The 17,191-nt window shown below is 40.3% G+C and overlaps 1 protein-coding gene across 6 annotated transcripts in view; it reads left to right on the plus strand.

Annotated features, from left to right (window-relative positions):
- ACSS3 (acyl-CoA synthetase short chain family member 3) overlaps positions 1–17,191 on the plus strand; it is a 136,532-nt gene that overhangs the window by 45,307 nt on the left and 74,034 nt on the right. For 3 of the 6 annotated variants that reach the window (XM_054080081.1, XM_054080087.1, XM_054080094.1), the window contains exons 1-2: positions 3,618–3,942; positions 11,720–11,864. In XM_054080081.1, coding sequence (XP_053936056.1) covers positions 3,707–3,942; positions 11,720–11,864 — 381 coding nt within the window. In that variant the 5' untranslated portion in view covers positions 3,618–3,706. Of the gene's footprint in view, positions 1–3,617; positions 3,943–11,719; positions 11,865–17,191 lie in introns of those variants that run through there. The other 3 variants (XM_054080114.1, XM_054080125.1, XM_054080105.1) reach the window with 1 other exon arrangement.

The following is a 17,191-nucleotide window of genomic DNA, read 5'->3' on the forward strand; positions in this document are numbered from 1 at the left end:
CAGGGAGGTGGTCGAGTCACCTTCCCCGGAGGTGTTTAAGGAACGGGTTGATGAAGTGCTTAGGGACATGCTTTAAGGGAGTGTTAGGAATAGTTGGACTCAATGATCCAGTGGGTCCTTTCCAACCTGGTGATTCTGTGATTCACATGTTAAAGTACTGTGCTGAGTACAGTAAACTGAGAGATTCAGATTAGATCTTAAGAAGAAATTTGTTACTGTGAGGATGGTGAGGCACTGGAATAGATTATCCAGAGAAGTCATGGATGACCCATCCCTGGAGGTGTTCAAGGCCAGGTCAGCTGAGGCTATGAGCTGCCTGGTCTGGTGGGAGGTATTCCTGTGCATGGCAGGGAGGTTGGAACTGGATGGGCTTTAAGGTCCCTTCCAACCCAAACCATTCTATGATATTCTTATTCCTTTACCCATGATGCAATATGTTACGTTCTTATTACACTGAAATGGTGATTTGTAAATGGTGAGATGGAATGTCAACTGCAAGATGTTAAAACAAGATTAATGACTAAGATAACTATAAGGACAGTTATCTTCGTGTTGCCCCCACTGTTAAGATTAACTGCTCAGGTATGGCCAAGCTTTAATGTCTCTGGATGGGATTAACTTTACACTCCCTTACCCCCACTGTATATGCAATGAGGTTCCAGGAATAAGGTGTGCTTGTCATTTCATGGAAAAATTATAAATATGAAGACACCTCTGTGTATATAAAGTTCTCTGAAAACACTGTTGGGGAGAAGCACTCTGAAGACAAATCCCGGTGCTCCTCCAGCGCTGTATAAAAAGAATACCAACTTAGTAACCACTTTGGTTATTGAGTGTACATTCCTTTGTTTCAATGCTAATTTAACAGGAGCCAGGTAACAAGATGCCTAAATTAACCATGAATATAAAACACATCGTAGAGCTCTCCTTAGCTGTAGGACGTATTTTATAACATGAATGCAAGAAGAATTTCCTGAGAGAGTTGTTATGGATGGGCTTATTCTAGCACTAAAACAATTTAATGAGGGACAAAATAACGATGTTGAAGCTGGTGAATGTCTTAGTTGACCTGTGTGTGACAATGTCACCAGTGGGACTCAGGAAGGGTTTCTAAATACATGACAAGCTGTGCAAAACAAAAGATTCACCAGGAACGATGGAAGACTGCTGGAAAAAGGAGCAGGCTTGTTCTAAGACTAAGGGCAATGGGTATATACTGGAGAGGGGCAGATTTAAACTAGACATAAGGTGGAATTTCTTCACTATGAGGGTAGTGAGGAGCGGCAATGATGGAGACGCAGACCTCGCAGTATTCTTTAAGCATATCTTTTTAATCAGCACGACATACAGAAGTCACATTAAGAAAGTATTGCTACTGTTTCTTTGGCTTCTCTTCAGGCAGATCTTTATACAGTTCCTTGATTTTCCAACCTTCAGACAAACAGGATGGTTTTGGTTTTGTCTATTCCACACTCTCTCGACTGTTTTCAGCCATATCTCCAATTCACTTCTGGCGTTCTCACACATTCCAGATGCATCATCCTGTGTGTTGAGCTCGGAACAACTCGTCTTTTTAATAATGTTTATTCTAATATGCTTAGTACCAGATTCATGTGATACTGAAAATGTCGGCAAATAAAACTTTTATCAAGCCAGGGCACCATGCGGGAGTGATCTCCACCAATCATGTGCAACAAGACAAGTGTTGGCTACAGAATATATTTCCCACTTACATGCATATGTATAAACTTTCCCAGAAATTGTATACATATTTTATTACTTTCCAAGGTCTAAAGTTATGAAACTTTACAATGGTCAAAAATCTCATTAATTTGTGCTGACTCAAACTCTACTTGACCTTGCCTTTCAGATTAGTAAGAATTACAAACACAGGTGACTACAGAAAAAGAAGAGACATTTGTTTAGCATAAATCATTCCTCACAAGGCACTATCTTTTTCAAGGAACAAACAAGGTGTAGAAAACACCTTTGTAAAGAAACCTTCTATGAGAGTGACATTCTGTCTAACTTTCAAAACCCACAAGTGCTTAGACAAATTAGGGGGAATGGCCTGAAGCTCCGCCAGGGGAGGTTCAGGCTGGATATCAGAAAAAAATTCTTCACAGAAAGAGTCATTGGGCACTGAAACAGGCTGCCCAGGGAGGGGGTCGAGCCACCTTCCCTGGAGGTGTTTAAGGAATGGGTTGATGAAGTGCTTGGGGACATGGTTTAAGGGGATGTTGGGAATGGTTGGACTCGATGATCCAGTGGGTCCTTTCCAGCCTGGTGATTCTATGATTAGCTTAAATCGAAATATTCCACTTTCAAATATTCCATATATTGTATCACATGCTTTACCTTAGTCCCAAGTAATCCTCCATACACTTGATGTTGCTCCCACAGTGAGGCATTGCACAGCTTGCCCAGGGAAGCTGTGGATGCCCCATCCTTGGAGGTGTTCAAGGTAAGGTCAGATGGGGCCTTGAGCAGCTTGATCTAGTGGGATGTCCCTGGCTATGGCAGGGGAGTTGGAACTGGTTGATCTTTAACATCCCTTCCAACACGAATTATTCTATGATTCTATGATTTTATGATGCAATTTCCTGCTAGAAACAGCGCGGCTTGCTTTATCCCAGGGAAGTTTTCCCAAAACAAGGCTGCACAAAGCAAGGCTGGATCGATGAGCTGGGACTGATGAGCTGAAGCCAATGGCATGAGGTTTAACAAGGCCAAACGCCGGGTCCTGCACTTGGGACACAACAAACCTGTGCAGTGCTACAGACTAGGGGAAAAGTGGCTAAAAATATGCCTGGAGGAGAAGGATCTGGGTGTTGGTCAACAGCCAACTGAACATGAGCCAGCAGTGTGCCCAGGTGGCCACGAAGGCCGAGGGCATCTTGGCTTGTATCAGAAACGGTGTGACCACCAGGTCCAGGGAGGTGATTCTGCCCCTGTACTCGGCACTGGTGAGACTGCACCTCAAATCCTGTGTTCAGTTCTGGGCCACTCATCACAAGAAGGATGTTGAGGTTCTGGAGTGTGTCCAGAGAAGAGCAATGAAGCTGGTGAGGGGGCTGGAGAACAAGTCTTACAAGGAGCAGCTGAGAGAGCTGGGGTTGTTTAGCCTGGAGAAGAGGAGGCTGAGGGGAGACCTTAATTACTCTCTACAACTACCTGAAAGGAGGTTGTGGAGAGGAGGGAGCTGGCCTCTTCTCCCAAGTGACAGAGGACAGGACAAGGGGGAATGGCCTTGAGCTGTGCCAGGGGAGGTTCAGACTGGATATCAGGAAGAAATTTTTCACAGCGAGGGTCATTGGGCACTGGCAGAGGCTGCCCAGGGAGGGTCATTGGGCACTGGCAGAGGCTGCCCAGGGAGTGGAGTCCCCGTCCCTGGAGGTGTTTAGCAGATGGGTAGACGAGGTGCTCAGGGACGTGGTTTAGTGGCAGATAGGAATGGTTGGGCTTGATGCTCTAAGAGGTCCTTTCCAACCTGGTGATTCCATCATTATTTTCCAAACTGATGCCTGACCAGCACCAGTGTCCCTTCTCACACCAGCACCGCCCCCCCAGCGACGCTCTCCCCGCCCCGCTCGGACCGCCTCCCCGTCTCCGTGGCTGCCGGAGGCGGGGGGAGCGCGGGGCCGCCCGAGGGCGTTCGGAGCCTTTGCGAAGGCCGTGGGCGTCCGTGCTGTGAAGGCGGCGAGCGATGTGGCTGCTGGCGAGGCCGTGGGCGCTGCCGAGGCTCGGCGGGGCGCGGGGTGGTGCCTGGCGGCGCCTACGCACCGGCCCCTGTCCGCCTGCCGCCCCCCGGCCGCTCGGCCGCTACGAGGAGGTGTTTAGGTCCTCCGTGTCCGAGCCGGAGAAGCTATGGGGAGCGGCCTCCGAGCAGATACGGTGGGACAAACCCTGGGTCCAGGCCCTGGAGAAGGGCAGCGGCGGCTGGTGAGTGCGGGGGGGGATGGGGGTGGGCAGGAGTGGCTGGGGCAGAGAGGGGGGTGTTTGGATGTAAGATAAGGCAGAGGGAAGCTTCGTCTGAGTAACTCTCTGAAAGTTAGTGTTTTCCGACACGCTGTTCATTCTTTGGAGATGAGAACGTCTGGTGTTCAGCGTGACCCGCGCTGAGCAGCTGTGCCTCTGTCTGCAGCCTCTGCCCGGCTCAGTGCAAGGTCAGGCAGAGCTGCCTCCAAAGCTCTATATCAGCAAGAGTTTAGACTATTGCAAAGTTCACAATAACATTAAAATTAATCCTTGAAATTAATAGAATACACAAAAGTTTTCTGGGAAAATTTATCCATTTGCATGGCAATGTGAAATCTATTCTGTCCCAGCTCCTGTCTCGCTGCACCTGATCAATGGAGATAACTCCTGCGTGTTGCCGAGGCCTCATAAAAGGATGCTTGCTTTCTAAAACTCCAAAGTGAGTCTTAGAGAGTTTTATTTGTTGGCATTTTCAGTATCAGTACTAGGGGACGCTGCTTGCCCAGCAGCCAGGGGGCAGGGGCCAAGCGGTTGGCACAGTTATTCCAGCTGACGTTTGGGGTGGTCAAAGAGTTGGCTGCAGAGCACAGAGGAGTTTAATGATTACACTCAGTTAAGCTTAATGATTAAAAGCAGCATAGAATCATAGAATCGCTAGGTTGGAAAAGACCTTTGAGGTTCTCAAGTCCAACCATACCTGTCCACTACTAAATCATATCTCTAAGTACTTCGTCTACCCATCTTTTAAATACCTCGAGGGATGGTGACTCAACCACCTCCCTGGGCAGCCTGTTGCAGCGCCCAGTAACCCTTTGGGTGAAGAAATTTTCCCTAATGTCTAATCTGAACCTCCCTTGGTGCAACTCGAGGCAGTTCCTTCTCATCCTATGGTTTGTCACTTGGGAGAAGAGACCAACACACATCTTTCTACAACCTCCTTTCAGGTAGTTGTAGACAGTGATAAGGTCTCTCCTCAGCCTTCCCTTCCCCTTCCCTTTCCTTCCCTTGACTAAACAACCCCAGTTCCCTCAGCCACTCCTCATAGGGCTTGTTCTTCAGACCCTTCACCGGCTTCGTTGCTCTTCTCTGGACACACTCCAGGATCTCTCTGTCTTTCTTGTAGTTAGGGGCCCAGAACTGAACTCAGTATTTGAGGTGTGGCCTCAACCGATGCCGCATGATCGTTTCCCTGGTCCTGCTTGCCACGCTGTTTCTTATACGGGCCAAGATGCCATTGGCTTTCTTGCCCACTTGGGCACACTACTGACTCATATTCAGCCAGCTGTCAACCAACACCCCTAGATTCTTCTCTGCCAGGCAGCTTTCTAGCCGCTCGTCCCCAAAGAGTGTGGGGGATGAGTATGTTGGGGTGAGAGAGAAGCTCTGTACACTGCGACATGCTTGGCGTATGCACGTGTGAGTCTGTGTGTCTGGGTGATGTGAGCGTGTGTGCTCAAATGTTCCCAATGTGACCTATTTTGGGTCTGGCTTAGGAAGAGCAGCTGTGAGCCAGGAAACTGGGCATCAGGTGCAAGAGAAGGTACATGTATGAAAACACAGAAAGAGCAGCTTTCAGGACTGTTTAATTTTAGAAACTATCTGAGCAGGTCCTAATTTAGAGGGTGTTGTTAAGATGATGGTTGGCAAAAGTATTCACATGGTAATGTATGTAGCTCCATGTGGTGAATAGCAAACTGCCCTAGGAGAGAACATCACAGCCTTCTTATAAATTACCGAATAGGATTTTCAGTGCTTTCTTGGAGATGATTTGCCTGTTAAAATTTTGTTTTTAACAATATCACCTCTAATCATTGATGTTTAATCAAGGAGAAGCTGATGTAGTATAAAAAAGGCAGTGCAGGATGAGGGTCATCTTTGGTGCATTGATGTTCTTTGCCATTTTTATATTTTCCTGGTATTATTTTAATTTGAAAATACTAATTGTTCTCAAAATAGAATTAAAAATATTAATCACTCTCAAATATGCGTGAATGAGGAGGTACAGAACTTGCTTTCTTTTTGATGTCTGATATTATTACTTGGTGCCTCTAGTAGAGAAAATTCTTCGTATACCTTAAGCTGAATGTTAAACAATGCTCAGACAGGGTAAATCTCTTCAAGTCAGCAGCGCCAGGTAATAGAAGTCCTGAAATGGATGGATAGGGAGATCTGTGGTCCACTCACCTTGATTTCTGGGTCATGGTGCTATTAATAAAGGGCAAGTAGGGTTGCCTGCATGATTGGGGACCAGTAAAGCTCACTGGCTTTGACGTTCCTGAACATAATAATGAAGACGTCAATACAATTGTTACTTTTTAAGAACTGAGGAATGAGAATATACACATTTGTGAGAAAATGTGTGAGCAAGATTTTGCAATCAGATTCTGTCAAACAAATGTGGTTTGATTTGCCGAGCATGCTAAGCTTCCTTGCTGAGAGTAATGTGTTTAGGACTTTGTAAAGCATTGAGACTTCTCAGATGGAAGTTATTTGATCTTACATCAGAGAGAACTGGATGAAGTTTCATTGGCTGAAGTCAGACTTATCAGGGGTCTTTTCTGGCTTCATGTCTCATTTGCATCTTTCTCCCTCTGTGGATGCAGATGGCCAGAAACTGAAACAATCTCATTAATGTGTATAAATACCTGAAGGAAGGATGTACAGAAGATGGAGCCATGCTCTTTTTAGTGTTGCTCAGTGATGGGACAAGAGACACTGAGCACAAACTGAAACACAGGAGATTCCCTCCAAACATCAGGAAACGCTTCTACTGTGAGGGTGACCAAGTACGGGCACAGAGCTGGTTGTAAGACCTCCATCCTTGGAGATATTCAAAAGGTATAAAAAGGTTCTGGTGCTGATGTACTGGCTCCAAGTGTCCCTGCTTGAGGAAGGAGGTTTTACCAGGTGCTTTCTGGAGGTCCCTTCCAACCTCAGCCAGTCTGTTACGGGGTGGGATTGTACGAAGATACAAGTCTCTGCAGACTCAACGTCAGGCCCTAACTATTGTTTGCACGTCAACATTCTGTTGCTCTGTTGTGGGTAATAAAAAGTAAAGCAGTTCAAATTTGTGTAACCCTCTTTAGTGTCTTGATGTTCAACATGCAATTTTCTTTCTTTTTTTAATTAATTTCATGTTAATGGGTAATAGTGATACTAGTGTAGTAGTCTAATGCTTCTGAAGTCACAGATTGTTACCAGCATTCAGTGTGCTCAGCAGGACAACAGCTAGATAAATTATTTGAGGAGAAGACTGAATATAAGGGAGAGGATAAAAGGACATGCTGAAGCCAAAACAAGGAGGGCAGAACAGATGAAGAGGCCAAGCTTCCAACAAAAGCATAGCTTAATGGTCTAACAGGGTAGAGGTGTGGTTCTGGTTCAGTGGTTACCTAGGAAGCAGTTCATGGAGACCTTAAAAATAGTGTTAAGAAGTTCATATATGTGCTTCTTGAGCTAGAATTTCAGAGAATGTTTCAGCTAGTTTCAGAGATATATTATTAGGTCAATTAATATATATCCATTATTTTCAGTATCTTTGGTTTTGGTTGCCAAACCTGAGACTTACAGAAACAGATACTTCTCATATATTTTCCAGTGTCATTTACTTCACTTGAAGAAGTTGAAGAAGATGGTTAAAGTATTTAAAATGTAGCTATAAGGCAAATACCAGTTTGTCCTCTCTAAATACTATAAAAGCATGAAAGAAACATGCAGCATGTCCAAGTGCTTTCTCTTTAGCCTTTGCCATTGGAAATACCAATAATATGTCAGTGGGATGCAAAATGATTTCCAAAATGTGTGTCATCAGTGTCACCATTCCTTGGCTGTTCTGTTGAAGCAATAATCCTGGGTACCATTGACTGTTCTAACCTGCATCAGTGGCTGGTATGGCACAAAACATCATCTGGTTTTGCCCACATCAGAAACAATGACAAGAGTGAAAAAACATAATTGGTCAAGAAAAATATGAAGGAATTGAAATAGTTTGGTGTAGAAGTCAGAAAGGAGACCTAAGTTTTAAAACATGTAGTTTGGCTACTGATTTGAGGGCAAAACTATTCTTTGAGTTGGCTTTGAAGAAGTCATGACCAGAAGTCTTAAATTGCAACAAGCGAGATATAGATTTTAGATGTTAGATAGAAAAATCTTTTTAATGCTAAAGATAATGGAACACTTGAGCGGTTTATTTGGTTAAAGCAAGTATTTCTTTAGGAATGTGGGAACAATTTTTCCTAATTTATAGGCAGAGGGTAATTTTGCAAGTTTTGAGTTTTCTCTGATTCTAAGACGTAAGTGCAATATAAAAATCTCCTTTAAACGTTAGCAGTATTGCACAGATTGATGTTCAAATGTCGCTTGCGCTTTTAAAAACTGTGACTGTATCAATTAACATAATATCTCAAAATATCCAGTATTGTGGTTTTGTCTAACACTTTATTCAGCTTCTGTTCTCACTTCATCTAGAAAAATAATAATAAAAAAAATCCTATTAATTGATGGGAACCTGGCTTGGAGAAGTGTGTGTGCCTTGCATGGCATAAAAGGATTTTAGCTTTTTTTGCAGTTATGGTGCAAAATAATTTTTATGTAGTTTTTTTCTTTTGCATATATGCCAGCTTTAATCAGAGCCTTTACTTTCTTTCTTTTTTTGTATTCTTAATTATCTTTGCCTCCAAGCTGCTAAATGGAGACTAAAAATTGTCTCTGAATACAGCTACTTTAATTTTTAAGATAGCATATGTTGTTGGAAATTAAAGCATAATTTTTGAATATTTGAGCGAAGTGAATTAAGACATAACTATGTGTTGCCTTCTTTTCTGCTATACTTATTTCAATACTAGCTGATAGGCTGTTATCATATTCTAAAAATACTGAACGCAGTAAAAAAAAATTCCATTCTATAGATGGTAGATGTTAAGCTGTATATAAAGGGAGTTCCGCTGTGGAATACCTGATTTGCCAAGAGTAGATCATGAGCAGGAGATCAGCACTTTTGTTTCTACTCCTTTCACTAATAGGAGTAGTAATTTGGAAGCCTGATTAAGGAAGTAAGTGCATATTACTTAACATTCCTGTTTGTGAAGCAACAGAAACTCTGCAAGACCTTGGTGTGGTGGGAGGTGTTAAGCCCTGGTCATGAAGAGGCAATAATGCCCAGGTGACTGCTGTAGGCAGCTTTAAAGAGGCTCAAGGGGGCCCTCATGTGAGTAACCACATTCAAATTCTTAAAGAGGTGCCTTGTTAGATTTAGGTTATGCGTGATGTGCATTGCCAAAGGCTGCTGCTTTTGTGGATGTGTGAGAAAAAAGACTTATCAAAAGGATAGATAGATACTGTCAGAATATTGGTTTAAAACGTTGCTGTGAAGCAGGGTTTTTTTGATATTATAACCAGTTTCGAATTCTGCTGTGATTTTTGACAGGAAGAACCCTGTCATATTTTTTTCCACCGTAGTACCAGTGGACAGTAAATGAGCTCTTCAAAGAGACTGCTAGTGAACTGAATCCAGTGTCTTTTATGTATTAGAATTGTCACTGTATACTCTCTTAATTTTTTTTTTACTCTTCATCTGCTCCATTTGTGGAATGTTTTTCATTTCTCAGCATTAGGAACCTAAAAAAGGTTCTTCAGTCTTGGATTCTTTTGCTGAGCAGCATTGAGACAATTGTTTGGTTAGCAACAAGTTAGCATTTTACAGCCCTGCTTATTATGGCAAGATTTGCTGGCAGCTCTTACAAACATCTTGCAGATTCACTTATGATCTTTCTGCAGCCTATTGGAATATTTTCTTTCCAATTATAGACCTCTTTAAAATAAGAGCATCTCTTTTATGTCCCTATTTCAAGACTGGATCCTGGTTTCGTACCAGTTTGTTTCCAACTAAATCTGATTCAAGCAAACCCAAGTTCTTTGCAGATATTCATCTCCTTGGGAATCTCTGAATCACCAGAAGTTTGAAGCGGCACAGGGCAGCTTTTCCAAGCCAGGATAATTTTATTTGACAGCCAGAATAAGGGATTTGAGTATGTGCTTGAGTGACAATAGAGAAACGAAAGTCTTGCAGTCGTGGTCATGGTAGGTGCATCTCTGATCCTGTAAGAGTGTCTCTCCTGAACAGCTTAGCAGTGCTCTCATTACACTGTCCAGGAAGTCTTGGTTTTTTTTTTTTTTTTTTTTTTTTTTTTTTCCCAGCCTTTATCACATCTTGTTCACAAGCAATTGTTAAAACTTTATGTGACGGTGTTGTGACATGTACCTTTAGAATGGTCCAAGCTCTGATATTTTCTCATGTTTTTACCATTCTTAAGTGGTTATGACTAGCAACCCAGGTACCGTGCTCCCTTATTCCCTTGTTCATATCCTCCTACAGTGATTTTATAAAAAATCAATGGGTTACCTGAGTCCTGCACAACTTTTATGACAGAAATACAGAGTTTCTCTATATTATATTACATAAAACTACTCCCAGTCCTATATTGTTCATACAGTTCTTCTTTTATGGGAATTGGTTTGTAGTACAGAATGTTTTTGTAACTTTCCTGGTCCAACACTTTCTCCTTGTTTATGGCAATGTGAAGGAGTCACGATAAAAGATTGCTGCATCCTAAACATCCTAACTGGTTTTGCTGTAATATTTGCCATTCTGGGATGATAAAGACTATCCTGTGACATCTGTGTGTATGGATATATGAATAATACAGAAAATATCCTAATTTAGAGCAGTCTTTTATTAGACAGGCTAGGTGAAGAACGAGTGGGTTACTATAGGCCATCTGTTTTTATTTTAGTTACATTATAACAATACATTACCATAGTGAGTATCCCCATAGAACTTTGGGAAACTGTCAAGTTTGTTTTTACTGTGTGTTGCTCTTCTTTTTGCTTTAAAAAGATAGGTGCAGGTAGGAAAACAAACGCAAAGAACATTGTGTAGAGTGAACTTTAATTTTTAGATTCTGTGTCATCTGTTAGTTACTAGTGTCATCTTTGTATCTTGTACCATCTGAATTTTCTTACTTGAGGATTATGATGCATTTGAATTTTCTTTTTTTCTGTGTAAAATGACAATAAAAATGAATTTTGATTTTGAAGTGTTTTTCTTTAATTAGAAGATGAGAATTTTCTGTTGATGTCTGGCTGTTGAAGAGAATGAGTCACATCACTTTGCAGGGGCTTTTGAGTCACTAATGTAAAACATGGTCATGTCAAATACATTATGAATTTATAAGATTTTTTAACTGTTGGGGTCAGTTGCATTTAGATACAGATGCTTGTATGCTTAAATGTTATTACCAAGGGATGGATAAGAATATTTTTAGTCTTGAACTTGTTCTTCTTAGAAAAGATATGTGTGCACGCCAATATGAAATAGTGTGATAACATATTTTCATCGTGTTAGATTGTTTTATGTGAATGTATGCTTTTTCTGTGAAACTTTTAGCTATAAAAATCAGAATGATTGATGAGAAGTAAGTTAAATCAAGACCAAGTTTAGCAGGTTGTTAGTTAAGTCAATTAAGGTATAGTACTTTACTTTCACTTTTTCACTAACAGGCTTATTTAGCTTTTTCAGTAGATTGTGAGGTTGCAGAATAAAAAATGACTTCCTGAACTGAGTGTAATGTTTTATGAGCTATGTTTTGATTGAATGTTCTAATTTTTTAAAAATAAAATGATTTACAAATAGAGTTATTAGTTTGGAAGGCTGGCTGTTACGGAATTGTAACTTCTTTTTTAGGTTTGTAGGTGGAGAACTGAATATCTGTTACAATGCTGTAGATCGTCATGTTGAGAATGGACGAGGAGACCAAATTGCCATTATTTATGACAGTCCTGTAACAAATACCAAAGAGAAAATAACATATAAGGAACTTCTTGAGCAGGTATGTTTGAGAATAACTTTTTTGTTGAAAATGGGTGGTAAATGTTGCATGGCAGGTAGCTACTAGAGAGGCAGAAATGATCCACCTTGTTAGTTTATTCCTTTTGCTGAGGTCAGTACTGATTTATGAGCTTCCCTACCAGTACCCAATTATACTGCATCTAAGAGATTTTGATCTTCCTCTAGTTCCTCTTTTTCTTCTGCAATTTAGTAATTTTTTTCCTAGTTGGTTACATGTTGAACTTCTCTCTATTGGATTTCTGCCCTCCTCCCCAACAGTTCTTGTTTCATATTTAAAGGTAAAGTATTAGTCAAGTGTCTTTGATTGCTATGATGAACAAAAAGCGCTGTTCCTGTAGAAATGAAGATGTGTACCTTGGCTATTGCTGCACAAAACTGAAAATAAAACTAAATGATATTTAACATGTAGGACCTCTTAAAAGAGCTGATCTAAAAAGAGCCTGCCTGTTTTAGGCTGTACTGTGAGTACTACCCTGCATGAGTTTTCTGTTTGAAGGTCTGTGGATTTTGACTGCCCCATCAGCTGAGGCAGCTTAGCACTACCTGGAGGCATGAATACCCCGTTCTGCATCAGACCATTTGGATTTATTCAGTGCCTGACTGTGGGATGTTGCCACCATGGGTATTTGCAGTCTGCACTTTTCAAGGTTCTCCATTCTCACGGCTGTCAGCTGGCGGTTTACCCTCACCCTGCTCCTCTGTTCACCTGGCTTTTTTCTTTCAGTTATATGTAGCAACTTTAACATTGAGTGCAAAAATGTGCTGGAGTCAGACTCTTATTCTTCCTTAATGTATTTCAGTGTGCAAGAAGCATTATATTGAATGGAACACATTCACTGTACATGAGACGTGCATGCAGTGTCTGCAGTAATGTGACCCTGTGGTTTTAAAATGCAAAATGAGATTCACAATACAGTAACTCAGTTTTTGAGGGTTTTGTTCCACTGTTATAGGAAAGAGAAGTCATACAGCAACAAAAAATGATAAACCTGTGCTGCACTTTATCTTTCAATATCAAATTTAGAAAACATTTACTCTTCACCGGTTTTCTGTTGATTTACAAGTTTAAAAAAGAACTTAGAAATTCCCATACAGTATATTGGAGCTAGAATGACCAGCTTCAGTGTTTTAAGAAAAGGGCCTACCTCTTTTTATTTATATATTTATATTTATATTTATATTTATATTTATATTTATAGTTATAGTTATAGTTATTTATGTTATACGGTATATATAATATATATTTATTCTGGTTTATTCTATATTTATCTATAAATATAGAATATGCTATATATAATATTATAATTTTATATATACATTTTTGTCACATTCCATATATAAAAATAATATAAACATAACATATGCACAAAAATTTATGTATATATAAATTCAGTTTATACATCTATATACATATAAAAATACATGATTTTTAATTTTAATAAATAACACAACACTTTAATGTAAATTATCTCTCTGACCAGCCTGTTCTAGTGGAATGTCCGTGCCCATGGCAGGGGGGTTGGAACTGGGTGATCTTTAAGGTCCCTTCCAACCCAAACTATTCCATGATTCTATGATTCCAGTTTCCTGTGAAAAGCACTTCAAAGGTTGCCTTTGTGTTGCTTATAAGCTTGATGTTTGTATTAAGTTTTCTAAGTTTGTGCATCTGCATTCTCTATAAGTATTTCAGTTGTTTTAGGATGTGGTAGATTTGTGCAGAATGAGAAACTTTTACTAGTTGATGCACACGTGCTTTCCTCCACATTTCCTCTCACAACAGCATTACCAAAACAAATGAAAGAATTGGTTTAAGTTTTGTGGGGCTATGTGGCAGAACTCATTCAGAAGTTCATTACGGTCTTGTTTGTAGCTGAGTCCTATCTAAATACTGTTTTTGAATTCTCTACCATTTGGTCTTTTCCTTCATAAAAATGGAATATAAGTGGAAGACAGGATTTGAGATTATTATCTCATCTCTAGAAGCTGTCAATTCTGAGGGATAAATTTAATTTGGTTTACCTGGTAACTATTGGATGCCTCATAATGAAGGTATTCACAAAGAGATTTGTTGAAAATGGGAAATATATGGGCTGCTGTATTTTGTGGCATAGATCTTTTAGGGGCTAGGGGAGACTTTGAGAAAATACCTCCCGATCCACTGTAGAGTGTGGATGATGGCGTTTGGCTCAGCCCTCAATCACTTCTTGTCACTCTGTTCTCAGTCTGCTCAATTTAAGCTTGAAGTGTTCTATCCTGCTATTTTGAAATAGATTTTCAATGCTCTGCATGTTTCATTATAAATCAGTATGAGTGCAGATCAAACCTATGACCAAAGTTGATGAACCTTCTGGTGGGGAAAGAAGCCTTTTGCCTTCTTTCCAGAGTTCCCAATTTAAAATAGCCTGACAATGTGTGAGGTTATAGACGGATTTACCAGAAGTTGTGTAGGATAACTGTGGATTACAGGATGGGAAGATGCAGAGTTTTGTAGCAGGTTGAATCATTTGTTCCAGGATCAAACTCCTGGTAAGGATCTAAAAATTACATAGTTACTTGGTTGAAGATAATGAGGCTCTTAGGGAGGGTGGGATAGCTTGAGCTATGTACTCAGGAAGCCTGTTGTTTTCAAATTATCCCCATCCTTTTTTACTTGTTATAATGCTGTTCAGATCTAAGAGCTGCAGTGATGCTGCAATTTTGAAGTTAAGCACCACTAAACTATAAATAGTAGAAAGAAATATTGGAAGCTTGTGGATGTTTAGTGCCTGGCCTCTGGGAAACTGTTTCAGCAGAACTCGAATATGAGGATTGCAGGACAATTCCATCAAATTTTTATTGATGTAATAATAGCAAGATCTGTTCATGTTGATGTTCTGTGCAACTATACTGTCTTTACACTTGGAAAGTCTTGAGAATTAGTTAAAGTGAAGTTTTACAGCTGAAGTGCATACAGTTGCTTTTTAAGTGTGTTAATTATATGTTGTTACAGGTGAAAAATTCCAAATCGAGAGAGGTAGGAATTTGACAAATTTAAGACACAACTATCTTCCAGAATGTACTGACTGGACTTTTTTCCTACTGATGCGGGCTATAGGTCTTTGAGTGAGCATTACAGTGTTGGGTGAAGCCAGTGAAATGGAGATATGGGTGAAAGTTTTGAGTATGCCTTGGGAGATTCTCTAATTCTGGTAATGAAATGGCAGGAAAAGACAGGTGAGACACATATTCTGCTGCGACTGTTACTACATCTGTGTCGTATTTGGGAAATATCCAGAAGAAATAAGGAGCAATGGCTTCTGTTAATTTAAAAACAAGTTTTCTGATAGTGTTGGAAAATACTGCCATTTTCAAGTTAAGGCAAAAGTTGTTAAGTGGGTGAAAAAAAACCTTCTGTTTACATCACTGAGTGTATTCTCTAGAACGTCTTACTTGCTAGAGGAAATCACAAGAATTTGAGGCATATTATTTGCAGTTGTTAGTGCTTGACAGATCATGTAGACAGAAGCAGTGTGATTTCTCTCTGTGATTCTTTTAAATAACAATGCACAGTTAACATATTGTGCTGTAATAAATAATTTCTGTGTGCAGTAACGTGATGAGATTAGTAAAACCAGCACACACCGCAAGCCTCTGAAAGCATTGAATGTTACATAAATATAGATGTAAAGGAAGGGCTTCAGATTATCAACCATGGGCTAGGATGTAATTTATTCTGCAGGAAGATTTTTGTCTGTAATGGCCAATGCTATAAAACATCTTCCAAAATAGCTGTCTTAACCCTTGTCAGTTTTGGGTTTATGTGTGCGTGTGTCTTGTTCTGCTCATATCTCCTGTATATGGCTGAGGAATCATCCAGATTGTTTTGTATCTAGTGGTCTTTCTTTGTTCTTTATGCTTTGCATATGTGATATGACTCTTCTTAACGTCATGAGATGCACTTCAGGTGTTTTAGGAGCTCTTAGTATTTGAAGAATCCTTTTGTGTTCAGCTTGCATTGAAGAACTTGACACTGATGAGACCCAGGCATTGTTCAAGCCAGGAAGGTTTGAAATTCCTCTTTTGAGCATTTGGAATAGAATTTCTGTTTTAGTATCTTTTAAGAAGAATTCTTTTGGCAGGGACCAAACCTGCTTTTTGTAACTATGGGGACAGCCAGGTGATTTAATTCAGAACTGCAGTATGTCTCCAAACCTGGCCTGCAAACGTAGATGTAGCATTTGTTTGGTACCTAGGTGAAAATAAAGCCGTGCTCCCTGGTGGCTTGCACTTGATAGCAGTGTAATTTAAGCCCAGATTTTCAAAGCTGAAAGCCTACTTGAGTTTCTTATTATATCACTTGGTCTCAAGTGATTTTATTAGTGAAGTGTCAAATATATTAAAAGTGATAGAGCAATCTTTGACTTGAAGAATAGCATAGAAATAGCATGCTGGTAGAAAAATAGCAACTGCAAAATACGGAGTGATGAAGTACACTGTCTTAATGTAAACTGTAAATGACGACACAATGTACAAAAGTGGAAGGTTTCGTGGCTCTTAACAATTTAATGAAATAACACTACTCACTCTTGCTCCCTCCCTTTTTTGAAAGATTGATTGCTTGGATGTTTCAGGGTTTCCACATCAATCTTAATGGCACTGTAAACCTGCTTTATGATGTTTTCTAGTCTTCCAAATAGGTGCAGATAGAGACAGTGTTTTATTATATATTATGTATTCCAAATGCTCCCCTGGTTGTTAGAAGGATGAGGGAAAGGACACAAGGAAAATCCTAGATACGTATGTATTGTATTGGGTTATGTCTTTGGTGACATTAGACTCTCTAGGGTGGGGAAGGTAAGTGCAGGCAAATGATTAGTGAATTTACATGGAAGACGTGTGAGTCCTCTCTGCAAAATGCTATGTATATATTCTGCTTTAAGTACATTTTATCCATATAAAAATTAATGAAGTACATCCACTGTTTCCCTCTGCCAGCAAGATACCAAAGTTATATAGCTTGTATACAGGCACTGAGAGTCTTCTATTACAAAATTACTAATTATCATAGAATCATAGACTGGTTTGGGTTTGGTTTGAGTTCCACTATGCCATGGGCAGGGCCACATTCCACTAGGTTGCTCAAAGCCCCATCCAACCCAGCTTTAGCACCTCCAGGGATGAGGCATCTACGACTTCTCTGGGCAACCTGTTCCAGTGCCTCACCACCCTCACAGTAAAAAATATCTTCCTAGTATCTGGTCTAAGTCTCCCCTCTTTCAGCTTAAAAACCATTGCCCCTCGTCCTGTCATTGCCCTCCCTGGTAAAGA

Source organism: Cuculus canorus, chromosome 1, assembly GCF_017976375.1.
Source record: "Cuculus canorus isolate bCucCan1 chromosome 1, bCucCan1.pri, whole genome shotgun sequence".
Lineage (NCBI taxonomy): Eukaryota > Metazoa > Chordata > Aves > Cuculiformes > Cuculidae > Cuculus > Cuculus canorus.